Below are 15,810 nucleotides of genomic sequence, written 5' to 3'. Positions count from 1 at the left end.
CCAGGGGATGCCTCCTGCCTGAAACCCTGAAGAGCCGCTGCCAGCCAGTGCAGGCAACACCAAGGTGCAGATGGGCCAGAGGCCTGATTCAGCATAAGGCAGCTTGTGCATTTCTAAGCAGACATACTCAGGATCACGCTAACCACCAAACGAGCCCTTATCCTCTCCTTGCCGCCGTTAGGCTTAAATTAACCCCCCGGCAAATTTCGCAAGGAGAGGAAGGCAAAAATCCAGGGACTTCTCCCTCGTCGATCGGCAACTCGGAGTTCGGCTGCTTCCGCCTCCATCGGCCGCCTTCCCTCTTCAGCATCCATGGCATCCGAGGATCGATTAGCTGGGTCTGGAAACATGGCCTCCTCCGAGCAAGGAGAGCAACCTGGGCAGGTAAGCGGGGGGTCGGGGGAGGGAGGCGCCCCGGGACCCCCTCCCCACAAGGACACTTGTGTGGGGAGGATGGGGAAGGGGGAGGGCAGTCGCAGGGCCTGCCCCTGCTGCCCTCCCTCTTTCAAAAGCATGGGGCACCCCCCAAAATAGAGAGGTCCCTGTGCCCTCAGTGAGGAAGGAGCAGGTGGTGGGTGGCCTTTGCCCCATAACTGGGCGAGGGGGGGAGGGGAGGGAGTCCATTTGCCACTTCACCTTCTTTCATTCCCACTCCTCCCGTGAAGGGGGAAAATCCCTTCAGTGGGATTTTCTGATCCACCCCCCCATCTCAGGGATTACAGGAGGTGAGTGCCCTTTTGCCCTATAATTAGGGGGGGTGCCCTTTGCCCTTTAATTAGTGGGGAGATAGGGGGCAGTTGCCTTATAAAACCCTATAATGTGAAGGGCTTCGTTCCCGCTTTTTATAGCCCCCCCCAATTAAAAAGGGAGGGGAGGAATGTCTAAAAGGAGTGTCTCCGGGGGTTGGAGGAGGGGGTGTCTTTCGCCCTATAAATGGGGGCGGGGAGGGCTAGTAGTTGCCCACTTCTTTTGCCCCCCCCCCTTTTTTAAGGTTAAGGGAGGAATGGCAAAAAGGAGTGTCTGTTTTTCTCCCAGGGGTAGCAGGATGTGGGTGCTTTCTGCCCATATTTTTTTTTGGGGGGGAGGGTAGGGGCTATTTGCTGCCCATTCTTTTATGCCCCTCCCCATTAAAAAAAGAAAAGAAAAGGCATGGGGAACTAGGACTAAAAGCAGGGTTTGAAACTGAGATATGAAAGCTAAGAGCTAAATGGTACCTTAAACCTAGGTTATGGGCACAACAATGGAATGTATAGGCATGCTTTTTTATATAACAAGAATGCAAAGCTGGAAATGAATGAACTGCAGCTAAAATCTTATGTTCATTTTTCACAGGGTCTAGTTCTTCCCCTGCCCACCCCCCTAATATTCTTCAGAGAGTCTGTTCTCCAGTCTTCAGAGAGTAGCTGGAAGTGGGGAGGCAGAAAAAGGTCCTCCTTTCCTTCCACTCTGCAGTTTTAATTTGAAATCTTAGACTTAGTACAGTGCCCAGAGCTCAGAAACTGCTCCTGCTAATGAAATTCCCTGTCGCAAAATGCGCCTAGAACAATGGGAGTTCGCTGACTAAAGGGAGTGTCTCTTTATACCCCCACTCCCAATAATGGGGGAGGTGGGGGCCCTTTGCACTATTATGAGAGGGAGTGGAGGAGGTTAGATGGTCCCTTCTTCTTCTGCTTCCCTGCTTGAGCTTCTGGCACACACCCTAATTTCAGTTTCAAACAATGAGGGATAATTGGTAGAAACTTGTGCTTTTGAGAAGAAGGGGAAATTGGGTTTCCTTTCTCCATAATAGTAGGGGCTGGAAGAGGAATTGCGGGGGGGGGGGGGAATGCCAGTTGCCCCCTTCTTCATCTGCTTGAGCATTGCCTCTTCCAATCTGTTTATTTTTAAGGGTTGGGGGGTAATCCCTAGTGGGCTCAGCTGTCCTCCATAGGGGTGGATGCCCTTCAACCCTGACAGGGAAGGGGCAAGGAAGTGAGTGGAAGGGGACAGTTGCCTCATTTTCTCCCCATTTGACCTTCTGTTCTTTCCTTTCCAAAAAGGGTGGGGAAAATCTGTGTTGGAATGAGTGCCCTTTGACCCATAATGGAGGGAGGAGGTGAAGGGAGGTCAGTTCCCCTCCTTCTGCTTGATCTTGTGTGCCACTTTTCTAAACTGGTGGTGAACAAATCAGAAGTGGACTTTGGGGGTGTAAGTGGGGAAGGAGGTGTGTGCTCTTTACACCTAATTGAGGTCAGAGTAAAGATATGTGCATTGCTAGTTACCCCTCTCCTCTATCTGTATTGGCTTTCCCCCCCCCCCAAAAAAAATATTTCAAAAGCAATGGGAGAGAAATCCCATGTTGTGATTCTGTGGCCTTCCTGGAGAGGAAGTAGGTAGGTATCTGTTGCTTCATAGTGTGTGAAGAAGGAGGGGGGCATTGCTTAGTCTAGACTCCGCCCCCCCCCTTGGGATAGGCAAAAATGGTGGGGAGCTTATGTTTTCTCCGGGCCCCTCCCAGCTCTGGGGAAACTCATCTATAATTCCTGCATGCCTCCTACACACATGGAGCAAGGAGAACAGGTTGGCCTTGTAATCTTTTCCTCGCATATGTAAAATAATATTAAGAGGGGCTGTATTGGGGGGAAAGTTTCCTCTCTGCCACTTCTGTCTGCATCTGGCATCTCCATAATTCCTCTTCAGCCTCCTGCCAAACAGGTATGCAAAACTCACTTGTTGCACACCTCTTGAGAGAGCTCAGTGACAGAGCACACCTGTTGCATGGCAAGGATTCCATGTTCGATCCCTGGCATCGCCATCTTAGAGGAGGGATTGAGTAAGCTGTGGCCTTCTGGGTGTTCCTTGATTCCAGTTCCCATCGGCCCCCCAGGCAGCAGGCACAGTGGTCAGGGATGATGTTGGGAGGCCAGATGCTTCTGGAGGACACCTGGTTGGAGAAGGCTGAAACAGGACATGCCGGCAGTAGTCAACATGGTACCATCCAGATGTTGCTGGACTAATTTTGGCAGAAGGCCCGTAGGTCAGCGGTAGAGCATCTGCCTTCAGTGTTGAAGATCCTAAGTTCAATCCCCAGGGAGGGCTGGGAGAAATCTGTGCCTGAAACCCTGGAGAGCTGCTTCCATTCGATGTGTAGACAATGCGGAGTTAGATAGACCAGTGCTCTGACTTGGCATAAGGCAGATGCCTATGTTTTTACTGTTCTGTGTTGACCACAACTCCCATCATGCCTGAGCATTGGCTGTGCCAGCTGGGGGTGATGGGAGTAGCTGACCATCATCTTTCAGAAAGCAGCACATGGGCTGTTTATGAACTATAATGTCATATCCATGATAGCTGCCAGGAATCAATCTGTTGTAAGCTGCTTCAAGAACTTTCAGGTAGTATAGTAAGAGGTTTATAAAGGGAAATAATTGAAACCAACCACCAGTGCTCAGAGATGACATACCTCGGAATTCCAGTTGCTGGTGGACAGGCAGAGGGATGGAAATTGTAGCTTTAATAGGGACAGAAGGGCCTTTTCAACCTGGGATGGTAGTCCATCTAGGAGAAGGAAATCTCTGATCCTAAGCCTCCACTGCTTTGCAGGATATCTTTGGGAGAAGAAAGGGCTAAGAAGTAAACCCTACACAAATCCACAGTGGAATCCCTTGTGCGCTTCCTTCTGGCAACTCCTGCATGCAAGCTGGTGCCAAACATATTGCTTTGCTTTCCTCTGAATCACATCAGTGAGGCCAAAAGGGCATTAGGGTAGTCCAGGACCTCCATACACACTGCCCAGGCTTGCACCCAGGGGAGGGCACTTCAGTGCAGCTAACACAGAGATTCGACTTATCCCCTGGAGGCACACTATATTGGCTCTCGAGGCAGATGTATGCCAACAACCAACCTTAGCTTCAACCCCTTTTGTGGGCTTCCCAGCAGGCCGTTTGCTTAGCTACCATGAGCAGCCAGGGGGAGCCTCGATCTGATGCATTGTGGCTCTTTTTACATCAAAGGTGGGGAACCTCATCCCTAGAGGCCAACTGTAGCCTACCAGACATCTCTGTCAAGTTCTTGGAACTTTGCCTCTCTCCTGAGCCCCACTGTCTCTGTGTCACACCCTGAGTGTTTTGGCCTGGCTGGAATGTGTCCTTGAGCTCTGATAGTGCCTCTTGCCTGCCTGGATGGGGGCTAGAGAAGAGTGTTTGTGTGTAGAAACTATCCCACGGCACAGAGGTCCACTTTTGCCTCTTGCTCTGCCAAGCCTAGACATGTGGCCCTCAGAATGTTTCACAGAACAGAAAAAGGTTTCCCATTCTTATTTTCATTACTGTTATTGCCATTTGTTAAGTACTGTAGATGTCTTCTCTGTGTGCATAGTTGCTCATTTTCTACACAAACCTTGGTGTGTGAGGACATAATATGCACTGTGTGAGTTCAAATCTGCTAATTTTCGTGTGTAGTGCCTCTTCTCTGGTTTTTTGAAGGCCAGGCAGGAAGTCACCTGGTAAAAGCCATTCCTTCTTGGCATGCATAGCAGTATAAAGCCTTTCACCCACTTAGGAACAGGGGTGAGCAATCTCTAGCCTTGCAGATGTTGCTGGACTACAACTCCCATCATCCCTCACCATTGGCCAGGCTGGCTGTGGATAATGGCAGTAGAAATTTACAACATCTGGGGAGGTATCAATTTGCTTGATTCTGGCTTATTTATTTATTACATTTTAAATGCCACCTTTTCCCTCAAGGAGCTCAAGGTGGTGTACATAGTTTTCGTCCTCCCCAGTTATCCTCACAAACAACCCTGTGAGGTTGGTTAGGCTGAGAGACAGTGACTTATGTCATAATAAATGGGTTTGTCTTCAAGCTGCAACAAATTCTTCTTTCTCTAACTGGGTTCTTCCTTCCCTCCCACCAATCTTGTCAGCTGTTAAAGAATCCCTCCTGGGGGAATCCAGGAGCCTATAGGGCCCCTGAGCCTGAGATTCCCAATTACCACAATTAAAGACAAATTACAGTTTAATGTGAAGGATCAAAAGTTCTCACACGGTTCCTCTTCCATTGCTGCTGAGCTACTGATAAACTAGCCAGCATCTGAGTTGTAATGCCCGAATTTGGGCACATGGTATTACCATATATCCTATGCTAGTCCTACTCAGAGTACACCCATTGAAGTTAACAGACATGATTAAATTAGGTTCATCAATTTCAGTGGCTTTACTCTGAGTAGAGACCATTGTTTGTGGGTGTAGGGAAGAAAACAGTGACCTGGCTTGGATTAGCCTAGTGAGAGGGGGGTCTGCAAGAAATCTCATCCCCTTAACTCAGTGATGGCCAAACTTGGCCCTCCAGCTGTTTTGGGACTACAATTCCCATCACCCCTGACCACTGGTCCTGTTAACTAGGGATGGTGGGAGTTGTAGTCCCAAAACAGCTGGATGGTCAAGTTTGGCCATCACTGCCTTAACTGCTTTCTAGAAAAAAGTTGAACTAGGAGATTGTCCTGTGCAAATCAGGATATTTTGAGAGGGTGATTTGCTGGTTCTCTAGACCAGTGTTCTTCAAACTTTGGGTCCCCAGAAGCTGGGCAACAGGCTCCATCATCCCCAGGTGATTTAACCAGTGATCGGGATTATGGGAGTTGTAGTTGAACATCTGGATCGTGTTTTCGAGGTTACCAGCATGAGTCTGACCAAACTGCGGGAGGCAGTGGAGGACAGAGGTGCCTGGCGTTCTCTGGTCCATGGGGTCACGAAGAGTCGGACACGACTAAACGACTAAACAACAACAACAGTTGAACATCTGGGGACCCAAGGCTGAAGAGCATCGCTTTAGAGCCAACGTAGCATTCTCCAGATGTTTTGGACTATAATTCCTATCAGCCTCAGCATGTGTAGTCCACAATGCTGTCCAAAATAATTTGAAGGACTCTTAAGGCTTAGAGAAGTGATTGAGCAGAGCCTGTTTGCTTGTTTTCAGTAAGCAAACCCAGAAAACATTGAAACTGCTAAGCTTGCCAAATACTCTGGTTGTAGCTGGTGTCCATTAATTGTTACTGTTAAGAATGCAAGAGCATGAGAAGAGCCTTCTGGATCAGGCTGGTGGCCCATCTGGTTTGGTATCTTGTTCTTACAGTGGCCAACCAGATGCCTGTGAGAAACCCACAAACAGGACCCAAGCAGAAGAGCATTCTCCCTTCCCGTAGTTCCCAGCAGCTGGTATTCAGAAGCATTACTGCTTCTGACTTAGGGAGGCAGAGCCTAGCAATAGGTTAGTAGCCTTAGTTATCCTTATTCTCAATGAATTTGTCTAATCTTCTTTTAAAGCCATCCAGGTTGGTAGTCATCCCTGCCTCCTGTGGGAATGAGTTCCATAGGTTAACTATGCGCTGCATGAAGAAAGTCCTTTTTTTTAATCTGTACTGAATCTTCCAACTGCATTGGATGTCCACATGTTCTAGTGCTTTGAAAGAGGCAGATTGCCTCTGCCTTGGCTCACTCCAGTTCTGGTGTCCTTGGAGTTGGCTGAACTTCATATTCTCAGGCTCTGTCCCTTTAGGGGGAAGGAGAGAGAGAGAGACTGCAGGAAACCTGGGGGTGGTTGAATTCATCAGTTTCAGGCACCTTGCCCTCCTTCCTGATCCCACCTCTGAAAGAAGCCTGGGTTCAGTCAAAAGATACCTCTTGTCTCCACTTTTGGGAGAAAGCAATGCTTCTGAATACCATTTGCTAGAAACTGCAGGAGGGGAGAGTCCTTGCTGCGCCCAGGTCCTGCTCTCAGCCCCACATAAATAAGGATTTACAGTGCAAATCCCAAGCATGTCAGCTCAGGATTATGTTTCCTTGAGCTAGCAGGACTCACACCTAGGTAAGCGCGTATAGGGATTGCAGCTCTAGTTAACAAACAGGGATCATCTTAGAAGTAGTTTAAACTAGCATATATACCAGGCTGGCTTTGCTAGTATCACTAATTTGCTAAATAAAGATCATTCTAAACAACAACAACAGCAACAAATTAATTATATTTTAATATTTAAGTACAGGCAACTCCCCATTTACATGTGTTTGAGGCACGTGCAACCTTGCATATTGCTACAAACCTGGACGTGGCATGAAAAGGGGCAAAAATGGCCCGAGAAGATTGCGGAAACAGCGAAAATGGGGCAAAAATAGCATTTAGCAACACCCCCCCAGCCTTTGCAAGTGCAATCCCAGGAGCCTTTGCACTGACCTTTTTAGGCCTGTATAGAGCTGGAGTTTGAGCTAGGAGGTTTGGAGGGATCAATTGTGGTGGAGTTTGGTGGAGCTGTTAAAAGAGTTTTCCAAGGGTTTCCAGAGGTTTAGAGGGTGTCTGCAGTCGTTTTCCATGGTGTTCCCAATATATGTGATTTCATTTATGCATGTGGTGCCTCGGAACGTAATCCCTGCACACATGGGCAGTTGCTGTAAACATTTGTTGACTATTAAACATCTTACAGGTGTATACTTCCAACGGAATAAAAACTCATTTGTAATTTAAAGCCCTAAACGGCCTTGGCCCAGTATACCTGAAGGAGCGTCTCCACCCCCATTGTTCTGCCCGGACACTGAGGTCCAGTGCCGAGGGCCTTCGGGCGGTTCCCTCATTGCGAGAAGCAAGGCTACAGGGAACCAGGCAGAGGGCCTTCTCAGTAGTGGCGCCCGCCCTGTGGAACGCCCTTCCAGCAGATGTCAAAGAGATAGACAACTACCTGACATTCAGAAGACATTTGAAGGCAGCCCTGTTCAGGGAAGTTTTTAATGTGTGACATCAGTGTATTTTTGGTCTTTGTGGAAGCCGCCCAGTGTGGCTAGGGAAACCCAGCCAGATGGGCGGGATACAAATAATAAATTATTATTATTAATTTTCCCCGTTATTTCATAGAGTTGCATATTGCCTTAAGCCTTGTTATTCCTGAGAACTTTTAAAACTGAGGGTTGAATCCAGCCGGATTGGAGGCAGTGATGCTTCTGCACACCAGTGTCTGGAAAGTGCAAGGGGTGGGGGGCGAAGAGCTTTTGTGCTTGGGTCCTGCTTTCAGACCCCCCAGAGGCTTCTGATTGGCCACTTTGAGTATAGGATGCCAGTCTAGATGGGCTGTGGGGCTGATTCAACAGTGAGACTCTTTGTACACTCTTAAGCTCCACCAGACACATTGATATCCTCTTCGCCGTCCATCAAGTCTGAAGCAGACAGCTTCCTTTATTCATGCATCTTGACCACTAGGGAAGGGTCCCTGCTTCCGACTTTTCCTCTTTCCATAGGGTTGCTGTCGACAGGTGAAGCTTTCCCCGTAACAGTGTTTCTGTATTAGAAAAGGTTTAACCTGTTGAACTGTTGCCTACTGCAAGCTGCTCAAAGTGGGAGAGCCCTGCTCAGTGCCAGCCTCAAATCACATGGTGAACCTGAGTTTCAAGAGTGGTAAACCAGTTAAGTCACTATAAGTCTTTTATCAATTGATCTTAACCCGGCAATCCTACTGCAAGACCAGGCATGGTATTTCAAAGTGGGAACTGTATGTGTGTCAAAAGAGGTCTTGCAGCAACCAGGGTTCAAATGCCCAGGATTACATCATTAAAAAAGCAAGCAGTGTGCTCTAAAAACATCTGCTCTAGTTACCCCCCTCTTTTTTGCGATTCCCCCCATAGTACAGTAAAATTACAACTTTAAAAAATACAGATCAAATAAGTAGTTATCCATATATGTCTCATAATAACTAAAGGAATATTTTGAACATCTCTTGAGGAAAAGAGTTTAACCCTTTGACATGACTATATCCATTAAGTGTTTCTGTTAACAGCCCACCTCCAAGTAATCATGAGATCTAGAAGCATAGGATTTTTTTTTAAAGAACAATAATTGAAAGTTATCCAAAAGGCTGAGGTCTACAAGATTGTGTAGGTCAAAAGCTGCCCTTGATCTCAACAATGTACTTTTTTATTTAAGGAACCGCCCCCCCCCATTTCCTTAGAGACCTCTCTTAAGACATCTGTCTCTTTCTCTTAGTCCTTCATCTTAACCTGAACTGATTGATGTGGTTCAATATCCTACATAATAGCCAAATGTAGATCTAATTGGGTGAATCATTCAGGCCGGGTCCCTGAGGAGCCCGGAAGTTTTTATATATCTGTACATTTATGTAAAATTCAATACAGCTTTTGGGGGAAAAAAATAAAGTGAGATCTGGTTTCTGAGAGAAGATGATAGAGAGCATGTTAGGACTCCATGTGGGGGATGCATTTCCGACATGAAAAGTGTTTCTACAATGGTGAGGGGGGAAACATGAAAAATAGAAAATAGGAAGCTGCCTTATGCTAAGTCAATACCATTGATACATCTACCTCAGTATTGCCTTCACTGACTGGCAGCAGCTCTCCCTGGTTTCAGAGACAGGAGTCTTCTCTTAGCCCTACCTGGAAATGCTGGGGGGTTGAACCCAGGACCCTCTGTGTGCAAGGCAGGTGTTGAGATTCCTGTATTGCAGGGGGTTGGACTAGATGACCCTCGGGGTACCTTCCAGCTTTGCAGTTCTGTGACTCTACTACTGATCTACAGCCCTTCCCTTAAGACAGAGGGTTGTAGAAAGCTGCCTTATACTGAGACAGACCCGTTCATCCATCTAGCGAGGTATTGCCTGCACCAGGCATAGGCAAACTCAGCCCTCCAGATGTTTTGGGACTACAAATCCCATGATCCCTAGGTAACAGGACCAGTGGTCAGGGATGATGGGAATTGTAGTTCCAAAACATCAGGAGGGCCAAGTTTGCCTCTGCCTGGCCTACACTGACTGGCAGCTGACTACCTCTCTCGCCCTAGAACTCTTGGGCATCCAATGAAGCTGAGCATTGGAAGATTCAAGGCAGATAGGAGAAAATCCTTCTTCACGCAACGCATAGGCGTGGGGAACGTTTTTCAGCCTGAGGGCCATATTCCTTTCCACGCAACCTTCCAGGGGCCACATTCCAGTGGTGGATGCAAATTTTAGCTTTGAACAGCAGGCTGGTTCCCCCCCCCCCAACACACAGCGCCTCCATCCAGGTGACTGAGAGGTATGATCAGAATTCAAAGCCACATTCCAGGACTGCTGAGCACTTTGGCATAGTGAGGGTGCCCTATCCAGGCAGGCTGAGGTTACCCCGCTCCTGTTGCAGGCCAATTCCGTGATTCTGTGATTTCACTGGATCCAAGTGCACACCAATTTTTCCTTGGACCGTGGCCACAGTTTTAATTGCTCCGTGCTTCAGTGCCTTGTTAGCTTTGCATGAAAACACTTGCAGGGGAGGAAACCTGAGCTGTCATTTATTTTTAAGATTCTTATTCCTTCGTCCTAGGTCTGCTTGGCATGCTGGTTGCCTGCCCCTCAATTATTTTTTTGCCCTAATTTAACATACACATGTTGATTTATAAATCTGCCATCCTTTTATTAGCACAGCCTCTTAGCGTGAGTATAAATTACCCAGTTGTCAAAAAAATGTTTTCACTGGTATTGCTTGTTTTAGGGAAATTTACAGCAGGGGCCGGACTGGTGGGCCGTGCTGAACAACTTCTGAAGGTTGTTGGTTCTGCACGTGGGAAGGGGGGGTTCGTCTTGTCTTTGTCCCCTCTCTTCTGCATTTGTAGGGGGCAGCAAGCCTTTTTGCCCAGGGTTGAATAGCAGGCATCTTAAGCAAGGATGTGTTGCATACAGAAACCATGGCAAAACCTTTGGGCATGCATCTTGGTTGGAGGCGTTATCGCCCCATATCGCTCCAACTTAATTCACACTGCAGCAGAGGAAAGATAACAAAAACCGCTAAATAAGTAATTAAAAATATGTACAAGACCAATGAGTTAATGATACCTGCTTGCCACATTTCCCAAGCCTGAATGGACAGCTTCTTCAAAAAGCCAGATCTGAGGGGGAAATCAGTACAGTGGTACCTCAGGTTACATACGCTTCAGGTTACAGACTCCACTAACCCAGTAATAGTGCTTCAGGTTAAGAACTTTGCTTCAGGATGAGAACAGAAATTGGGCTCCGGCGACGCGGCAGCAGCAGGAGGCCCCATTAGCTAAAGTGGTGCTTCAGGTTAAGAACAGTTTCAGGTTAAGTATGGGCCTCCGGAACGAATTAAGTACTTAACCTGAGGTACCACTGTATGCCAAATCAAGTGAAAAGACTCCCCTTTTTTCTTGACGTTTCAGCCACAGAGTAAACTTTTCCATAACTGCTGCATTCAAAAAAGTACTGGTTGAGGTTCATCTGCTAATTAGTGGGTGGGACTATTGCTTTGTTTGTGGTTTGGATATTGCCGGCATGCTGTTTTTGCTTTTCCACAAGTTGTGTGTTAAATGAGATGTTAATGTATTGTACGATCCCTACCTCCTTCCCTGCCCCCGCTACGTTATTATGTATGTCCACATATTTTTATTTAACGTTAAGTTGCTTGGAAACCTTTGGGTGCCAAGTGACTAATAAGTTTAATAAAGAAATAAAACAAACAAAATAAACTGCTGCCGATGTTCCAAAGAAAGATCTGGAACAGGTTTCCATTGCTCAGTGATCACCAGTTTTGCTGCCGGAGTCGTGTAAGTCATATGTTCTTTCAACAACATCTCCATAAATATCACAATCGAAAATATTAAATAACATCCCTTTTGGGCGAAACAGCAGTGCTTCCTCACCAGTAAGACCTGGTGCTTTTTAAACTGGAGATGTTGGGAATTGAATCGGAGACCTTTTAGCATTCAAAGTGGTTGCTCTCCTGGCGAGTCATGCCTCCTGTTTGTTTGTATGTATGTCAGAGCAGCTAAGCGTGCTTAGAAGTGACCATTGGGTGGCACTCTAACCTTGCTCTTTTTCTTCTTACAGACTGGCTCTTCTTCTGGAGCTGAGAATGGAGCATCCCGTGAAGCTCTGGTGAGTCCTGCGTTTGTGGGGTGGGGGAATCAAAAGAACTTTGCTTTCACGTAATTCAACTCAACCAGGTATGGGCTGCATGTCCATGTGGTTGCTTTTTTGTGTGTTTTTTGACCGGCTTGTTCTCTTGAAAAGAGCATCTGTTTGGCCACTTCTTTTCAGGGTCAACTCCTTGGTCTCGGACAGAAGGACCCAAGTATCGCTATGTGTGGTGCTCTCTAGGTGACCTCTGAACTTTGACCTTTAGTGACACCCCCCCCCCGCCTCCTTATCTTTTCCTGGGTGAGCAGAGGGTCATCTCCAACCACCCATGAAGGACTTGCTTGCTCTCAATCAGAGATTTTTCTTTTGAGGACTGTGGCACGTAACTGGTCTCTTCTATTGGCAGAGAGTTTCTCCATTCGTTGATGAAAATGAAATGTGTGGTGTATTGTGTGTACGCAGATTAACCTGAGAGGTAGTACAGTGGGACCTCGGGTTACAGACGCTTCAGGTTACAGACTCCACTAACCCAGAAATAGTACCTCAGGTTAAGAACTTTGCTTCAAGATGAGAACAGAAATTGTGCGGTGGCGGCGGCAGCGGGAGGCCCCATTAGCTAGAGTGGTACCTCAGGTTAAGAACAGTTTCAGGTTAAGAACAGACCTCCAGAATGAATTAAGTTCTTAACCCGAGGTACCACTGTAGTACATCCAGCTTCTTCATCAGGGAAACCCTCTACAAAATCTCAACCTCCTTTCGTGTTCCTCATCAAGCAGATTTTGAGATTTCGGTGTTCCTGCTATAGAACAAAGCATCATAATTAAGATTCCCAGACCCTACCTCTTTCCCTATTGAAAGGCCTCCCGCAGAAGGCCTCCAAGGTGCACATGTGCCTTACACGCCGTCAAATTTCTCACTCCAAACCAAAGGTGGGAGAAACCTGTTTCCCTCCAGATGTTATTCTCATCACCACCCTCTAACCACTGGCTTTGCTGGCTGGGGCTGGTGGAAGTTAAGAGTCTGGCAACATCTGGAGGGCCAGAGGTTGTTCCCCATCCCTGAAGTAGACCATTGTTTGCTTTTCCTGCCCTTAGCTACTGTTTAACGCAGGGACAGAGACCATTCGCCTCTGAATACCAGTTGCTGGGAATCAGAAACGAGGAGAGTGCTGTTGTGCTCAGGACTTGCTTGTGGGCTTCCCAATGGGGCATCTGGCTGGCCGCTGTGAGGACAGGATGCTGGATGGGGCCACTGGTCTGATCCAGCAGGCTCCTCTAGTGTAGCTTCTGCATGACTGGATAGGCTTGCAGGCTTTAAAGGTAAAGGGACCCCTGACCATTAGGTCCAGTCATGGCTGATTCTGGGGTTGCGGCGCTCATCTCGCTTTATTGGCCAAGGGAGCCGGCATACAGCTTCTGGGTCATGTGGCCAGCATGACTAAGCCGCTTCTGATGAACCAGAGCAGCACACGGAAACAACATTTACCTTCCCGCTGGAGTGGTACCTATTTATCTACTTGCACTTTGATGTGCTTTCGAACTGCTAGGTTGGCAGGAGCAGGGACCGAGCAACGGGAGCTGACCCCATCGCAGGGATTTGAACTGCCGACCTTCTGAAAAGCAAGTCCTAGCCTCTGTGGTTTATTTTTATTTTTTTCAATTTTTTTATTAATTTCCTCAAAAATTTTAAAACACACAAACAGACACACAAACATACATCCTGTTTAAATCTTGGTAACATTATTTAGTGACTTCCTCAAATCCCCTTGGTTGAATTTCATTATATATCATTTTAACAGTTTCCCAAAATCAATTTTCTCAGAAAGTTAACTTAGTCACTTAACATCTTTCATTCTTTCTAATTTATCTTTAAACATCTTGAATCTTATCCTTACATATTTGAATCCTAAGCCTATCTATTATTCGCAAGCTTTTCCAATTAAATTATCTTAACATATTTAGCTAAATAGTTTAACCCACAGCGCCACCCGCGTCCCTTTTGCAGGCTTTAAGCAGGCACCAAAAAGTGTAACAGGCCTACGTCTGTCATTTCTATTCATTTCAGTGGGTTTGCTGGTAGGACGAAGCTCAGGCAGAGCTCCAGATTTGCTGCCTCGCGTGCCTTCATGCTCTTGTCTGCAATATTTTTTTAAAATTAAAGCTGTTTCTTGCTGATGCAAGTACCTATGCTTTCGCACTGATTTTTCTTCTCCTTCTTCCCAAGGAGAATGGCAAGCGGCTCACTCTCTGCCCCCCACCCTGTGGGCTGACAGAAATTACCTTCTGTTTAATTAACATCATCTCCCCTGCTCTTTATATACTGCTTCATAATTGCTCCGAGGAAAAGAGGAACGCATCGCAGCCATATATCTATATATAGACATAGATATAAGATAAAAATAATTCGTTGGGAAAAGGTGTGGGGGTGAAAACGCAGCACAAATCAAGAAAATACAAAATAAAATTCAGTGTCCCTGAAATATAATCTTGATCTCGCAACGAACCTTCATACATGTGAGGGTACCACGGAGCTCATGTGGAAAAGGAACGGGGGCTTTTGATCCTGCTTCCTTTTTAATTAATTTTTTCCGCTTACTCCCTCTCTTATTCCTCTCGTAGCCTCTTCATTTCTGCTTAGGTGTCGTCATCACTTCCAGCCACGCATCCGTAGAGACCCTTTTAACTAATCGGCCGTTCGCTCCCCACTTACGGCCTGACTCGCTGGTCGTTCAGTGCCGCAGACCTCTAGCGTGAGCTTATTAGTTACCCGGGGCTTCTTGCGTTCGGACAGGCATCATGTGTAGGGCTGCATCTGGTTTGGAAATTACAGTTGGTGCAGAATTTGGCTGCCAGGTTGCTCACTGGGGCAAGCCGGTTTCAGCATGGTTCCTGGCAAATTTGGATGTGCCCCTGAGCAAAACGAGCGCTGTCCCACCTTTCCCCCATTTTGAAACGTGCTAGCATCCCGTTGCACAATTGAGCAGGATACTTTGGCAAAAGATGTTGCAGCAGCTTCTAGGTTCAGGTGTCTCTCTTATACTTTTTTTTTTATAAAAAAAGAAGAAGTGGACAGTATTAGAAAGGTGGGTCTGTCAGTATTGGTTAGCCATAATAGCTGAGAAAGGACTGCCCCTTGTCCCTGGGTGAATATGTAGGAACAAGTCTTTGGAGAGAGAGAGTTAGGACATGACACCCTCCCTCCAAATATTTTGCAAGCATCATTGCATTTACCTTTCCAAGCTTCTGTCCCATTAGCTTGAGAGCTAGAAACTTTAATCACCACCATTTGTTAAGCCAGCGAAACAAAACAAAAAGTCCTCTCCAAACCACCGCCGTAGTTCATCAAAACCCAGCCCAGTCCCCTTGGAGTAACCTCTGCGATCTTTAATAGCAAGCTCTGCTTCTAACGGGGAGGCAGCAGCGCCCTTTGTCCGCAGCGGTGGCGGCAAATGGACTGAGGCCGGGGGGGGGGCCTGTAATCTACGATTATTATTATTATTATTTTTAATTTTGGCCTCTCATTTCCCTGCTGTCGGTCTTGGCCCATTAAAATTTCGCCTGGACGCTCCGCGATGGGAAGTGTAACCTTGTGGTTCTCGGAGCGTCAGCAACTCGCTCTGGTGCTGTTTACAGCCAGCGTTTGTCATCCCTTGGCGTGGGATCAGCTTTCTCCTTGAGTCCAGATGCTCGGTGACACGGCCGCCGTGCGCTCTCTCTCTCTCTCCCCCCCCCCCCGCCTGTCTCTCTGCTGCCCAATTTCCCCCCTCGATCCTTCAAGCACTTGTGGAATCTAAACAGCCTTTCCCCTCTCTCCTCCCTTTTTCTTTCTTGGTCGGACATTCTGCTCAAAGCAAAGAGTTTGGCTTTGCGTAAAAAGAAATATGGGGTGGAACTGCACTTGATCAGTGGAGACAAAAAAGCCTTTTCTCTTAGCAA

At 47.1% G+C, this 15,810-nt stretch overlaps 1 protein-coding gene across 1 annotated transcript in view; it reads left to right on the top strand.

The window, feature by feature from the left end:
- Nucleotides 1–275: 275 nt before the first annotated feature.
- The window catches only part of PEX14 (peroxisomal biogenesis factor 14), a 115,298-nt gene continuing 99,763 nt past the window's right edge, over nucleotides 276–15,810 (top strand). Inside the window, exons 1-2 of the mRNA XM_081923775.1 lie at nucleotides 276–384; nucleotides 11,846–11,893. Coding sequence (XP_081779901.1) covers nucleotides 313–384; nucleotides 11,846–11,893 — 120 coding nt within the window. The 5' untranslated portion in view covers nucleotides 276–312. The remainder of the gene's footprint in view (nucleotides 385–11,845; nucleotides 11,894–15,810) is intronic.

This window comes from Podarcis melisellensis, assembly GCF_964234715.1.
Source record: "Podarcis melisellensis genome assembly, chromosome: 8".
NCBI lineage: Eukaryota > Metazoa > Chordata > Lepidosauria > Squamata > Lacertidae > Podarcis > Podarcis melisellensis.
The sequence above is the reverse complement of the archived record's forward strand: the minus strand, read 5'-3'. Positions and strand labels throughout refer to the sequence as shown.